Here is a 13,239-nt window from a genome sequence, read left to right as displayed (position 1 = left end):
TTACTTTCTCTCTGGAGTATCACTGTAGTCTCTGCACGCCTCTCGCCTCCCTGGTGAGTCCCTGTGTTTGCGATCACCTGTGTCCTCTTTACTTTCTCTCTGGAGTTTCACTGTAGTCTCTGCACGTCTCTCACCTCCCTGGTGAGTCCCTGTGTTTGCGATCACCTGTGTCCTCTTTACTTTCTCTCTGGAGTATCACTGTAGTCTCTGCACGCCTCTCGCCTCCCTGGTGAGTCCCTGTGTTTGCGATCACCTGTGTCCTCTTTACTTTCTCTCTGGAGTTTCACTGTAGTCTCTGCACGCCTCTCGCCTCCCTGGTGAGTCCCTGTGTTTGCGATCACCTGTGTCCTCTTTACTTTCTCTCTGGAGTTTCACTGTAGTCTCTGCACGCCTCTCGCCTCCCTGGTGAGTCCCTGTGTTTCCGATCACCTGTGTCCTCTTTACTTTCTCTCTGGAGTTTCACTGTAGTCTCTGCACGCCTCTCACCTCCCTGGTGGGTCCCTGTGTTTGCGATCACCTGTGTCCTCTTTACTTTCTCTCTGGAGTATCACTGTAGTCTCTGCACGCCTCTCGCCTCCCTGGTGAGTCCCTGTGTTTCCGATCACCTGTGTCCTCTTTCCTTTCTCTCTGGAGTTTCACTGTAGTCTCTGCACGCCTCTCGCCTCCCTGGTGAGTCCCTGTGTTTCCGATCACCTGTGTCCTCTTTACTTTCTCTCTGGAGTATCACTGTAGTCTCTGCACGCCTCTCGCCTCCCTGGTGAGTCCCTGTGTTTCCGATCACCTGTGTCCTCTTTACTTTCTCTCTGGAGTTTCACTGTAGTCTCTGCACGCCTCTCACCTCCCTGGTGGGTCCCTGTGTTTGCGATCACCTGTGTCCTCTTTACTTTCTCTCTGGAGTATCACTGTAGTCTCTGCACGCCTCTCGCCTCCCTGGTGAGTCCCTGTGTTTGCGATCACCTGTGTCCTCTTTACTTTCTCTCTGGAGTTTCACTGTAGTCTCTGCACGTCTCTCACCTCCCTGGTGAGTCCCTGTGTTTGCGATCACCTGTGTCCTCTTTACTTTCTCTCTGGAGTATCACTGTAGTCTCTGCACGCCTCTCGCCTCCCTGGTGAGTCCCTGTGTTTGCGATCACCTGTGTCCTCTTTACTTTCTCTCTGGAGTTTCACTGTAGTCTCTGCACGTCTCTCACCTCCCTGGTGAGTCCCTGTGTTTGCGATCACCTGTGTCCTCTTTACTTTCTCTCTGGAGTATCACTGTAGTCTCTGCACGCCTCTCACCTCCCTGGTGAGTCCCTGTGTTTGCGATCATCTGTGTCCTCTTTACTTTCTCTCTGGAGTATCACTGTAGTCTCTGCACGCCTCTCGCCTCCCTGGTGAGTCCCTGTGTTTCCCTTTATGCTATTGGAAATAGAATCGTTTTCTTCTTTTTTTTTAATTTTATTTTATTTTTAAACTTTACAAATTGTATTAGTTTTGCCAAATATCAAAATGAATCCACCACAGGTATACCCGCGTTCCCCATCCTGAACCCTCCTCCCTCCTCCCTCCCCTACCCTCCCTCTGGGTCGTCCCGGTGCACTAGCCCCAAGCATCCAGTACCGTGCATCGAACCTGGACTGGCGACTCGTTTCATACATGATATTTTACATGTTTCAATGCCATTCTCCCAAATCTTCCCACCCTCTCCCTCTCCCACAGAGTCCAGAAGACTGTTCTATACATCAGTGTCTCCTTTGCTGTCTCGTACACCGGGTTATTGTTAGCATCTTTCTAAATTCCATATTTGAATCAGTTCTAATGAGGTGGATGAAACTGGAGCCTATTGTACAGAGTGAAGTAAGCCAGAAAGAAAAACACCAATACAGTACACTAACGAATTGTTTTCTTAATTTCCTTTTTGGGCTGTTCACTGTTAACCTGCAGAAATGCAGCTGATTTTTGTGTGTTGACTGTATCCTGTTATTTGCTCAATTCACTTACGAGCTAAAGGAAGCCTTAGGATGTCACGTATGACCATCTGCAGAAACAGTTGTGCCGCTTCCGTTCCCGTGTGGGTCCCTTTTGTGTCTTGCTGGCCGCTCTGGCTGGACTGCAGTGCTGTGCAGCCGCGCAGAGAAGGCGGCAGCCGGCGCCCTTCCGGGTCCTGGTCTGGGAGAAGCCGTCCGCCTTTGCTCCCTGTGGGCCTTTGACGGGCCGCCTTTTACCAGGAGGGTGTTCGGTTTTGTCAGATGCTTTTTCTGCGTCAGTTGGGATGATCGTGTGGTCTTTCTCCTTCACTCTGGGTGACATATCGTGTTGATCGAGTTTCACGTGTGGAAGCGTCCTTACTTGCATCCCAGGAAGAGACCACACTTGGTCGTGGTGTGTAACGCTTTTACTACTCGGCTGAGTTTCATTTGCTTATTTTGTTGAGGACTTTAGTCTCCGTGTGCGTGAGGGATGTTGGTTTGTAGTGTGCTTGTTGTCTGTGTCTGGCTTTCATGTTAGGGCAGTTCTGGCCTCCTAGAATGAGTTAGGAAGTAGTCCCTCCTCTCTGTTTTTGTAAAAAGGTTGAGAAAGGTGGATTTGTTTTTGCCTGTGCCAGGTCTCAGTTGTGGCACAGGGGGTCTCAGGTCTCGCTTGCAGCGTGCAGGGCCGCGTCGCTGACCAGGGCCCGAGCCTAGGCCCCTGCACTGGGAGTGCGGGGGCTTTAGCCTCTGGGCCGCCAGGGATGCCCTGGTGCCTGTCCTCCACACGTGTAGATCGCTAACCTTTCCCCGCGAGGCCGTCAGACCTAGGGCTCTCCTTTGTTATCAGATTTTTATTGCTATTCCGTCTCCGTACAAGTTACAGGTCTGTTAAGGTTTTTCTCTTTCTTCATGACTCAGTCTTGGGAGGCTTTGTGTTTTTAGGAGTTTGTGCGTTTCCTTTAGGTCGCCCGCTTTGCTCACACTGCTCTCTTATAACCCTAGTTTCTGTCAACTTGGCAGCAGCATTCCCACTGTAATCTTTGAGTTTAGCAATTTGAGTCTTTCGTCTGGTTTTCTTTGTCCACTGAGCTAAAGCTGTGTCGTTTTTGTTGATCTTTTTGAAGAACCAGCTTTTGCTCAGTTATTATTCTGTTCTCTAGTTACCTCTGCTCTTATCTTTATTATTTCCTTCCTTCTGTTAGCTGTGGGTATTCGTGTCTTCTTATTTTTCTAGTCTATTAAGTTGTAAAGTGAGATTACTGACTGGAGATCTTTCTTCATTTTAAAAATGTAAGCACTTTACATAAAAATTTCCTGTTGGCGCTGCTTCTGCTGCATCCCTGAAGTATTGATATATTGTGGTTTTGTTTTCAGTCGTCTCAAGTATGTTCTGATTTCCCTTCTTTGATTTCTTCTTTGATCCACTGGTTCTTTTGAGTGTTATTTAATTTCCACAGATTTGTTATTTTTCTAGTTTTCCTTCTTACTGATTTCTAATTTTATGCCATTGTAATTAGAGAAGATACTTTGTATGATGTCTGTTATTTCAAATGTATCGAGTGTTTATTTTTCGCTAAACACCTTGGTGTGTCCTGAAGCTTCCCTGGTGGCTCAAATGGTAACGGGTCTGACTGCAAAGCAGGAGACGCAGCTTCAGTCCCGGGCCGGGAAGATCCCCTGGAGAAGGGCACGGCTGCCCACTCCAGTACGCTTGCCTGGACAATCCCACGGTCAGAGGAGCCTGGCGGGCTACAGCCCGTGGCATCACAAGAGTCGGATGCGACTGAGCGAGCGGCGGCCTCCGCGTTTCACGGTTGCCCTGGAGCACTGCCCGCGTGCCGTGGGCCGCGCGTCGCGCAGTCGGCAGGGCCGCCGCCCGCCCGTGGCTCCTCCGTTCTGCACCGTGCTGCCGCCCCATCTGTTTCTCCTGTGGTCCCGTCACATTGCGCTCCGCACACCTTCCTGCTGTTTGAACCCGTTACTGACACGGGCTGTCCGTCTTTGTCTCTCGTAGCCCGTTTTGCCCGACGCTGGTATAGTCGCTCTTGCTATCTCTTCATGACTGTTGGCGTGACATGTTTTTTCCGTCATTTCACTTTAAGCCTCTTTGTGTCTTTGGATCGAATGCTGGCCTCCTGTAGACAGCATGCTTATGTCTATTCTTCCAGTCTCTGCCTTTTGATTGGAGAGTTTAACCCATTTACATTTAGAATAAACACTGGTAACAGAGGGACTTAGCTTCTGTCCTTGTGCCATGTTTTTCTAATACACCTTACGGCCTTTTCGTCCTTCATTTCCCGCATACTGTCTTCTGTGTCCAGTTGATTTTCTGTGTTGAAATGTTTCGATTCCCTTCTCTTCTCCTTTCGTGTATATTCTGTGGATATCTCCTTTGTGGTTACAGTGGGGGTCGCATGTGACATGGCGTCACTGACCTGAAGTTGCTGCGGTAACTGAGCTTTTGCACCTCACCGCGTGTTTCCCTCTACTGACAGCTTTGTCCGTCTCTCCAGGTCGTGTCTGCTGTCCTTGCATTTCGCCTGCAGGACCACGTGTGGCGTTTCTTGCAGGGCCATCTGCTGGGGGAGAAGCCCCAAAGCTCGTGGTCTGAGGATATCCCAATTGCTTCCTCCCTTCGAAGGACAGTTGTATTGAACACAGGGTTCTCGGGCGACAGCGTCCTCTTTCAGGACTTTGCCTGTATCAGCTCACTGCCTCTGGCCTCCAGGGTTTCTGACGAGAGCCTGCCGACAGTGTGAGAGAGGATGCCCTGTCTCTGACAAGTCGCTCTTCTCTTGCTTTTTTCGAGACTCTCTGGTTTGGGCCTTAAATTTGATTATAATGTGTGTCCGTGTGTGTCAGAGCTTGTCTTGGTAGGGTTCCCTGAGCTCTCTGCAAGTTTCTACTTATACGCCCAGCTTGGAGAGGTTGCAGTCCAGCCCCGACCGCCTCAGGAAAGTCCGTGTTGCGGTAAAGCGAGGCACACGGGATTTCTGCTTTCCCAGTGTGCATAGTCACTCTATTACATGTGTGACAATATTGTGTCTAAATGTATATGTGTACCTTACTGCTAAAAATGCCACCATCTGACCCTTCAGCAAGTCATAGCCGTGACATCAGAGATCACTGATCACAGATTTCACAGCAAGTATCATAATAATGAAAAAATTTGAAGTGTGAGAAATACCGAAACGGAAAACATGGATCAAAGTGAGCAAATGTGTTGGGAAACAAATGTGTGAGGTCACCACAGGCCTTCACTCGGTCAGAGGTGCAGCACCTCCGAGACGGGCGGATCGGTCCACCACATCTTCCTCGGCCTGCCTTCCCTCTGCTCCTGCAGAGCCGCTCCTGTCCCGTCTTCCTGGGCCTGCCTTCCCTCTGTTTCTCCAGAGCCGCTCATGTCCCATCTTCCCCAGCCTGCCTTCCCTCTGCTCCTCCAGCCGCTCGTGTCCCGTCTTCCTGGGCCTGCCTTCCCTCTGCTCCTGCAGAGCCGCTCCCTGTCCTGTCTTCCTGGGCCTGCCTTCCCTCTGCTCCTCTGGCCGCTCATGTCCCGTCTTCCCCAGCCTGCCTTCCCTCTGCTCCTCCAGCCGCTCGTGTCCCGTCTTCCTGGGCCTGCCTTCTCTCTGCTCCTGCAGAGCAGCTCCCTGTCCCGTCTTCCTGGGCCTGCCTTCCCTCTGCTCCTCCAGCCGCTCCTGTCTGGTGTCGTGTCTGCTGCTGCGTCTGCCTGCTCAGCCACCTCCAAGCCCCTCGGGTGAACTTTTCATGTTATCGTGCTCTTCATCCTCAAAACTTTGTCTTGGTTTCGTTTTCCGTCTCTCTCTCAGTGTTTTGATTTTGTTCACGCGCTACTTTCTTGAGCTTCTCCACGTCTTCCTTCAGTTCTTGGAGATCCTGGCGTGTGTTTGTCGAGCAGGTTCTGTGGTTACTTTCCCTTCAGATGGGCCGTACCTCCCTGTTTCTTCATGTGCCCTGCAGCTGTGTTGTTTCTGAACTCTGGGCGTGTGGGTCTGCTTGTGTGGGGACTGGAGACGAGAGCCCCTCTTCGGGGGCCGCTGGGTGCGTTACTGGTCTTGCTGGCTCTCTGGGCCTCTCGTAAGCGTTGGCGTCTCTGAGCTGACGAGGTACCCACAGGGTGAACTTCAGGTCGGCCCGGGTCTCTCCTGAGCCTCCCACTGTGTGCAGCCACTGGCTGATTTCCCGTTTGTGCCACTGTTTCTGAGCCAGCCTTTGCCGTCTGGCCCCTGACAGGGGCAGGAGGAAATACGAAGCAGGGTGAAGGGGCGTCGGCCTGTTAACCCCCCAGAAGCCACTGGAGAGGAGGCCTGACGGCTGCCCGCCTCTGTCTGCACGTCGGAGCCCAGGACTGTACCTGTGCCGTGTTCTCGCCAGGCGTGGGGGTTTCTAGCTGCGGTTGCCTCAGTTTCCCGCGGCACTGTGACTGTCTTCCCTCCACAGCTCCCGTGAGACATGCACGGACTTCTCAGGACCGTTCCGCTCCTGTTCGTCTGTTTCCTCTCTGCCACTCAGTTGCCCGGGTTTCTTCTCTCTCCAGCTGGCTGCTTCTCACCTTTCTGGCTCTGGGCCTTCTTCCTGTTTGTTCCCACTGCCTCTTAGCACTCCTGTGCAGGGGTCACCTGTCCTGTCAGCCTTGGGGGAGGGGGTGGTTACAATCATGAGCTGTCTCCAAGGCTGTAAAACAGATTGTGCTCACCAAACCTGCTGGGGCAAGGCACACCTTCACCGGGTCGGGAGCCCACGTGATGCCAAGATGAGGAGACGCCTCTGCGTCCGCAGGCGAGTGTATGACAAGGACGGTGCGTCCTCCACGCACCATAGAGGAGTGTGACGCAGCTGTGGACAAGGAGGTTCTGCCATGCGCAGCAGGACAGAGAAACCTTGAGGATGTCGTACTAAGTGAAACGTGAAGACTGGCGCTGCACGATTTCATTTAAAAATGAAATCTAAAAAAGGAAACTCACAGAAACAGACAAGAAGGTGGGATAAGTGGACAGACGTCACTCAGTGGATGTGAGCGTCCAGGCGGGAGATGAGTTGGCTCTGGGCGTACCGTGGACAGCACAGTGCGGCGGATGACACTCCTCCATTCCATTCGTGAAGTTTGCTAAGAGCGTGGACCTTAAACGGCCTCACCACAGCCAGGAAAGATGTGTTAACTAACTGTATTGTGGTAAACATTGGGCCGTATACACATGTCGAGTGATCACGTTTAAACTGGAACCTGAACAGCGTTACGTGTCAGTTTCAGCTCAGTACAGCAGGGGCAGAGTCGGGGAAGGAGCAGGTGTTGGGGCTCCCCAGGGAGAGAAACACTGGAGGCTCGCGGGAGTCCTCCGGCAGCTGGCCCCTGCATGTGCCAGCTGCTTTCTCCACGGCTCAGCCCCTCACTTACGCCTCACGTGTCTTGTGGGCTGGCCTCCTGGTTTACTTTAGGACCTAGAATAAGATCAAATACACCCTACTCTCTCCCGGCCTGTCGTCCTCCACGTTCTCCCTACTGGACAAGCCCCTGGTGTCATTCAGTCACGAAGTCATATCCAGCTCTTTGCAACCCCATGCACTGCAGCAGGGCAGTCTTCCCTATCCTGCACTGTCTCCCAGAGCGTGCTCAAACTCATGTCCACTGAGTCAGCAAGATTGTACCAACATCTCATCCTCTGTCATCCCCTTCTCCTCCTGCCTTCAGTCTTTCCCAGCATCAGGGTCTTTTCCAGTGAGTCTGCTCTTCCCATCAGGTGGCCAAAGAATCGGAGCTTCAGCTTCAGCATCAGTCCTTCCAATACATTCAGGGTTGATTTTCTTTAGGATGGACTGGTTGGATCTCCTTGGAGTCCAAGGGACTCGCAAGAGTCTTCTCCAGCACCACGGTTCAAAAGCCTCAGTTCTTTGGCGCTCAGCCTTCTTTATGGTCCAACGCTCAATTCTGTATACAACCCCTGGGAAAACCATAGCCTTGACTAGACGGACCTCTGTTGGCAAACTTATGTCTCTGCTTTTTAATGCACTGTCTGGGTTTGTCATAGCTATTCTTCCAAGGAGCAAGTGTCTTTTAATTTTATGGTTGCAGTCACCATCCACAGTGATTTTGAAGCCCAAGAAAATGAACTCTGTCACTGTCTCTACTTTTTCTCCACTGAATGTCAAGTTTAAGCCAGCTTTTTCTCTCTCCTCTTTCACCCTCATCAAGACGCTATTTAGTTCCTCTTCACTTTCTGCAATTAGGGTGGTATTGTCTGTATATCTGAGGTTGTTATTTCTCCTGGCAATCTTGACTCCAGCTTGTGACTCATCCAGCCCAGCATTTTGCATGATGTTAAATAAGCACGATGACAATATACAGCCTTGTCATACCCCTTTTTGAACTGTTTCATGTCTGGTTTTAACTATTCTTTTTGACCTGCGATACAAATAGCTGAGAAAAGAAGAGAAGCTAAAAGGAAAGGAGAAAGGGAAAGGTACACCCATCTGAATGCAGTTTCAAAAGGATAGCAAGGAGAGATAAGAAAGCCTTACGTGAACAAGGCAAAGAAATAGAGGAAAACAACAGAATGGGAAAGACCAGAGATCTCTTCAAGAAAATTAGAGATACCAAAGGAACATTTCATGCAAAGATGGGCACAATAAAGGACAGAAATGATAAGGACCTAACAGAAGCAGAAGAAATTATGAAGAGGAGGCAAGAAGATAGAGAAGAACTGTACAAAAAAGATTTTCATGGCCCAGATAACCACAATGGTGTGATCACTCATCTAGAGCCAGACATCCTGGAATGCGAAGTCAAGCGGGCCTTAGGAAGCATCACTATTAACAAAGTTAGTGGAGGTGATGGAATTCCACCTGAGCTATTTCAAATAATAAAAGATGATGCTGTGAAAGTGCTGTACTCAATATGCCGGCAAATTTGGAAAACTCAGCAGTGGCCACAGGACTGGAAAAGGTCAGTTTTCATTCTAGTCCCTAAGAAGGGCAATGCCAAAATGTATTCAAATTACCAGACAACTGTGCTCATTTCACATGCTGGCAAAGTAATGCTCAAAATCCTTGAAGCTAAGCTTCAACAATACATGAACCAAGAACTTCCAGATGTTCAAGCTGGATTTAGAAAAGGCAGAGGAACCAGTGCTCAAATTGCCAACATTTGCTGGATCAAAGAGAAAGCAAAGGAATTCCAGAAGAGTATCTACTTCTGCTTCATTGACTACGCTAAAGCCTTTGGCTGTGTGGACAGGACATAACAGGAAGAAGGGAAGCCCACTCTGAGAAAGCCTTAAACGCTGGGGAGTTCTGGTGCCAGGCTCGCCTTCGCAGTCGCGTCTCCGGGTCTGCCGTGGAGGCCGCGCTCGCTTGGCTAACGTGGGCATGTGCGTCAGCGTCGCGGGGACCCTTCCTGCGCCTCTGAGGCTCCCGGGCCTGCTGACCCGTCATCTGCCAGTGGAGTTGAGCTCCCATCTTCTCTGCAGAAGAAGGCCCGCACGGCTCTGAGCACCCTGGAGCCTGAACAAGCTCCGCTTTGAGGCTGTAGACGCAGACAGCTGCTTCCAGCCCTGCCTTGTTTGAAGGAGGTCAGTCTGTAGCCCAGAGGGATCCTCACTCTGAGCGGACACCTGGGGTGACGGCCCATCGCTGTTGGCGAGCCCAGCACTAGGGCGTGAGAGATGTCAGGTACAACTTGCCCCAACTGTAGATTCTCCTGAAGAACTTTCATTTGAAGAGGAAAACAGCACAAGAAATTTCATCCAAGGGGCCAAAAAGCCCAGAGGAGCCGAGCAGGTGATCCCTGCAGACCTGCTTGGTGGCGGGCCACGTGAGCAGAGCCCCGAGCGTGCTTCCGGGTAGGCAGCCGTCCCTCAACCTCCTCGGCGGGGCCTGGGGGCCCCCCAGGACTGTCTCCTGCTTCCTGCTGCCCGGTGATGGGCTCTGGAGTGAGGTGGCTGCTACTGGGTGTTCACAGCTTTCAGCTGAAGGCCACAGGAGAGGCCACACTCAGGTCACCATCAGTGAAGCAGGCCGTGTCCACGTGGCGTGGCCATAAGCTGTTGCAGCAGCGTGGAGATAGGACCGCGGGTGCTGGGCGCCCCGCTCCTGCTGAGAAGCCAGACGCTGCCTCAGCCCGTTGGGCAGGCTCTGTGTGACACACGAGCAGACGTCTCCCTTTGCCCTGGAATAGCCTGCAGCACGGGGGCCCACCTGCGTCCACCTGTGCCCTGGGGTGGCAGCGGGTGTCCAGTGGGAGGGCCAGGGGCATGTCCCACGGTGCCCGTGGGTGTCCAGGGCCCTGGGGCTGATGGATCTGGAACGGGGGCTGCTGTACTGGGTGCAGGGGGGTGATTCCGAGGCCGCAGGTGTGGGTCACGCCTGAGCCCCCGCGTCTGCAGCGGCCTGGAGGGGGCTGGGCCTGGACCCCCGAGTGTGTGGCCTCTGGCGCTGCCCCTGCTGCCCTCACGCAAACATGAGACCGCACACGGGTCTGACCATGTGTCACAGGGTTCCACGCATCTCTCTCTAAAACCTGAAGAACTTCCTCTAATGTTTTCTGTAAGGAAGATGGGGGTCCTCCCGGTGATGAATTCTGTGGATCTTTGTCTGAAAATGTCTGTTTTGCTGTCATCTTTGAAGGGTGTTTTGCAGCCAGAACACCAGGGGGATGGTTGTTTTCATGGCTTTGAGGATGTCCCTCCGTTCTCCCCTGGTTCCATCCCTTCCGTGACTTCCCTGAATGGCAGACTCGTGTATGGGAACAGTGCATACCTGAGGCTTTGCTTGATGTTACCTCCTGCAGCCGGCAGACCCCTGCTTTTCGCTGTTGGGCCAGGAAGGGCAGCTCCTGCTCCCTAGAGACAGAGCTCTGGAAACTGGACCTGCCCGTGTGTTTCTGGGTAACTCTGACTCCGAGGTGCAGCCCTGTGGGGGTCCCAACCTGTGCTGTGCAGCCCCGGGACTAGGGTGCCCCTGCCTACTCCCCGGGTTCCAGGCGGCCTCCACGCAGGCCTTGAGGGCAGCTGCTGCGGGCTGTCTCCTCCGCACGCCTTTCTGCCTGAGACCATGGCCTTGCAGCCCAGCTGGTTCTCTGAGGCCTTTAAATGGACTCTCTGAAATCTGGCTTTGCTCTTTTCTCTGCGGAGGGCTGGTGAGTGAAAAGCAGCTGCCTGGCCTGGCCAGCGCTCCTGTTCTGATGCTTGGGGGCCCCCAGCCCCACTTGGCACCAGGTAACAACAGCTGGAGGTGCTCTGCCTTTGTTAATGGTGTTTTCTGCCTCCTGCTTCGGCAGGCAGGTCTTCACCACTAGCGCCCCCTGGGAAGCCCAGTGTTAACAGACCTTGGCGGCAAATGGGTTCCCTTCCGGGGCTCGGTTGCCGCGGTCTGTGTTCTTGGTGGTGGTCTGGCGCTGGTGGAGCGGGCTCCCACCTCCGGCGTCCGTGCCAGCCGTGGAGAGAAGGCAGGAGGGGTTGAAAGGACATCCTCCGGTCAGCCTGTGGCCAGACAGCAGTGTGGTGCTCGCCTCCAGTCTCCCGGGGCAGCAGAGGGCGCAGGCTGGGGGTCAGGACGCCCGTCGGGGCTGCCAGCCGAGGGTCTGTTGCCCCCTGGCAGGGCCACTGCCTGGCTCGCGGGCCCCTGACCGCCGAGGTGGGTGCTGCGGCCGCTGCAGGAGCATGTGGCCTGTGCTGGCCCAGCAACCCTTGTGGAATCTTTGGACGATAAAAACCAAAGTGTTTATTTTCTTCTGCCCAGATTACCCGAAAATTCAGGCTGAATTCCGAAGGCAAACTTGAACAGACAGTCTCCATGGCAACCACTACGCAGCCCTTGACTCAACATCTGCACGTCACGTACAAGAAGGTGACCCCGTGACCCCAGGTGGAGCTGCCTGCCTGGGGAAGGTGTGGGTGTGGCCACAGGTGGGTCACCGTGGGTCTCGGTGTGGCCACGTCTCCTGTAACGGCATAGAGATACCAAATAAAAGGCCTTTATTTTTATGCGTGAGCATTGTCAGTGTCATCGCTTGCGTAGACTGCGTTTCTTTCATCTGCTGGTGATGGATGGCTTGCAGTCTTCCCTAAAGACTGAAAGGGGTGACATTCTCTCATTTTTTCCTGCAGTTTTGACAATATGCTTCCGTCATAGCTCAGTCAGTAAAGAATCCGCCTGCAATGCAGGAATCCTCCTGCGATGCAGGAGACCTGGGTTCAATTCCTGGGTCTGAAAGATCCCCTGGAAACGGAAATGGCAACTCACTCTAGTATTCTTGCCTGGAAAATCCCATGGACAGAGGAGTTGGTGGGCTACAGTCCATGGGATCGCAAGAGTCGGACACAGCTTAGCAGCTGAACCACCACCAAAACACTTAGGAGTCTTTGGTAGTTAGGAATAAGCTAAAGACACGGGTCATGTTTAGGAGCTGAGCACGTAAGATCCCCATTTCCTAGTGGACAGAGGGCATTCCCAGGGCATGAGGGTGGCTGTGAGCCTAAGCATCGTTAGTGGATGTGAGCTGATTCTCAGTAATACACACCTTCATTAATTCCTTTGTTCACAGTGGAACTTCACACACACACTGACCCTCAGCCCTCGCCCCGCGTCCGACAGCACGGGCCCCACATCCCTCCCTTCTCGTGGCTGAAGCATCTCACGGTGAATTCCACACAGTGCCATTTGTCTGAAACGCTCCAGCATGTGTGCAAAAGCAAAAAAAGCCTTTTCCTTCTCGATGGCTCGGTCTCCGCCACGCCCTCCTCCCTGTTTCGCCCTCTTGGAGGGGACGGGGGCACAGCTAGCACAGCTGGTCTCACCAGGAACTAAGTAGACACGGGGCAAGGGCAGCTGTGCCGAGGGCAGGGGTCCGCGCTGCAGCCACATGGCTGTCACACACCCAGGGCACAGGCGTCGCGGGGGCTGGGGCTGCCAGTGCCTGGAGTGCGAGGAGGGGCCACCTGAGTGAGGGCCTGGCCAGCACCCCCCGGGCCAGTCCAGGAACTCCAGGCTGCAGGGGGACCTCCAGGCCCCGCACTGGTCCTGCCCCATGGCTGGGCCAGAGCAGCTCCCCCTCCCTTCGCGGAGTCCTGTCCTCCCCGAGCCCCCCCATCGGGGGTCCCCCTGATGGGGCTCTGCCGAGGTCATGAATCTGAGGCTCCAGGAGGCCCCATCCTTCAGAGTCCAGGGAAGGTAGCAAGGCCGCCCGTGGGGTCGCAGAGTCAGACACAACAGAGTCAGACAGCAAGGCCCCAGGGCAGGCTGGCGGAGACAGACACCTCTGCCGTCCACAGGACTGGGG

At 53.5% G+C, this 13,239-nt stretch overlaps 1 protein-coding gene across 5 annotated transcripts in view; it reads left to right on the top strand.

The window, feature by feature from the left end:
- Positions 1-11,944, top strand: part of THAP4 (THAP domain containing 4) — a 43,551-nt gene extending 31,607 nt beyond the window's left edge. For all 5 annotated transcript variants that reach the window (NM_001038669.2, XM_059882954.1, XM_024986814.2 and 2 more), the window contains one exon: positions 11,700-11,944. In NM_001038669.2, the coding sequence (NP_001033758.2) occupies positions 11,700-11,819 (120 nt within the window). In that variant the 3' untranslated portion in view covers positions 11,820-11,944. The remainder of the gene's footprint in view (positions 1-11,699) is intronic.
- The last annotated feature ends 1,295 nt before the right edge of the window (positions 11,945-13,239 follow it).

Source organism: Bos taurus, chromosome 3 (assembly GCF_002263795.3).
Source record: "Bos taurus isolate L1 Dominette 01449 registration number 42190680 breed Hereford chromosome 3, ARS-UCD2.0, whole genome shotgun sequence".
NCBI lineage: Eukaryota > Metazoa > Chordata > Mammalia > Artiodactyla > Bovidae > Bos > Bos taurus.
The sequence above is the reverse complement of the archived record's forward strand: the minus strand, read 5'-3'. Positions and strand labels throughout refer to the sequence as shown.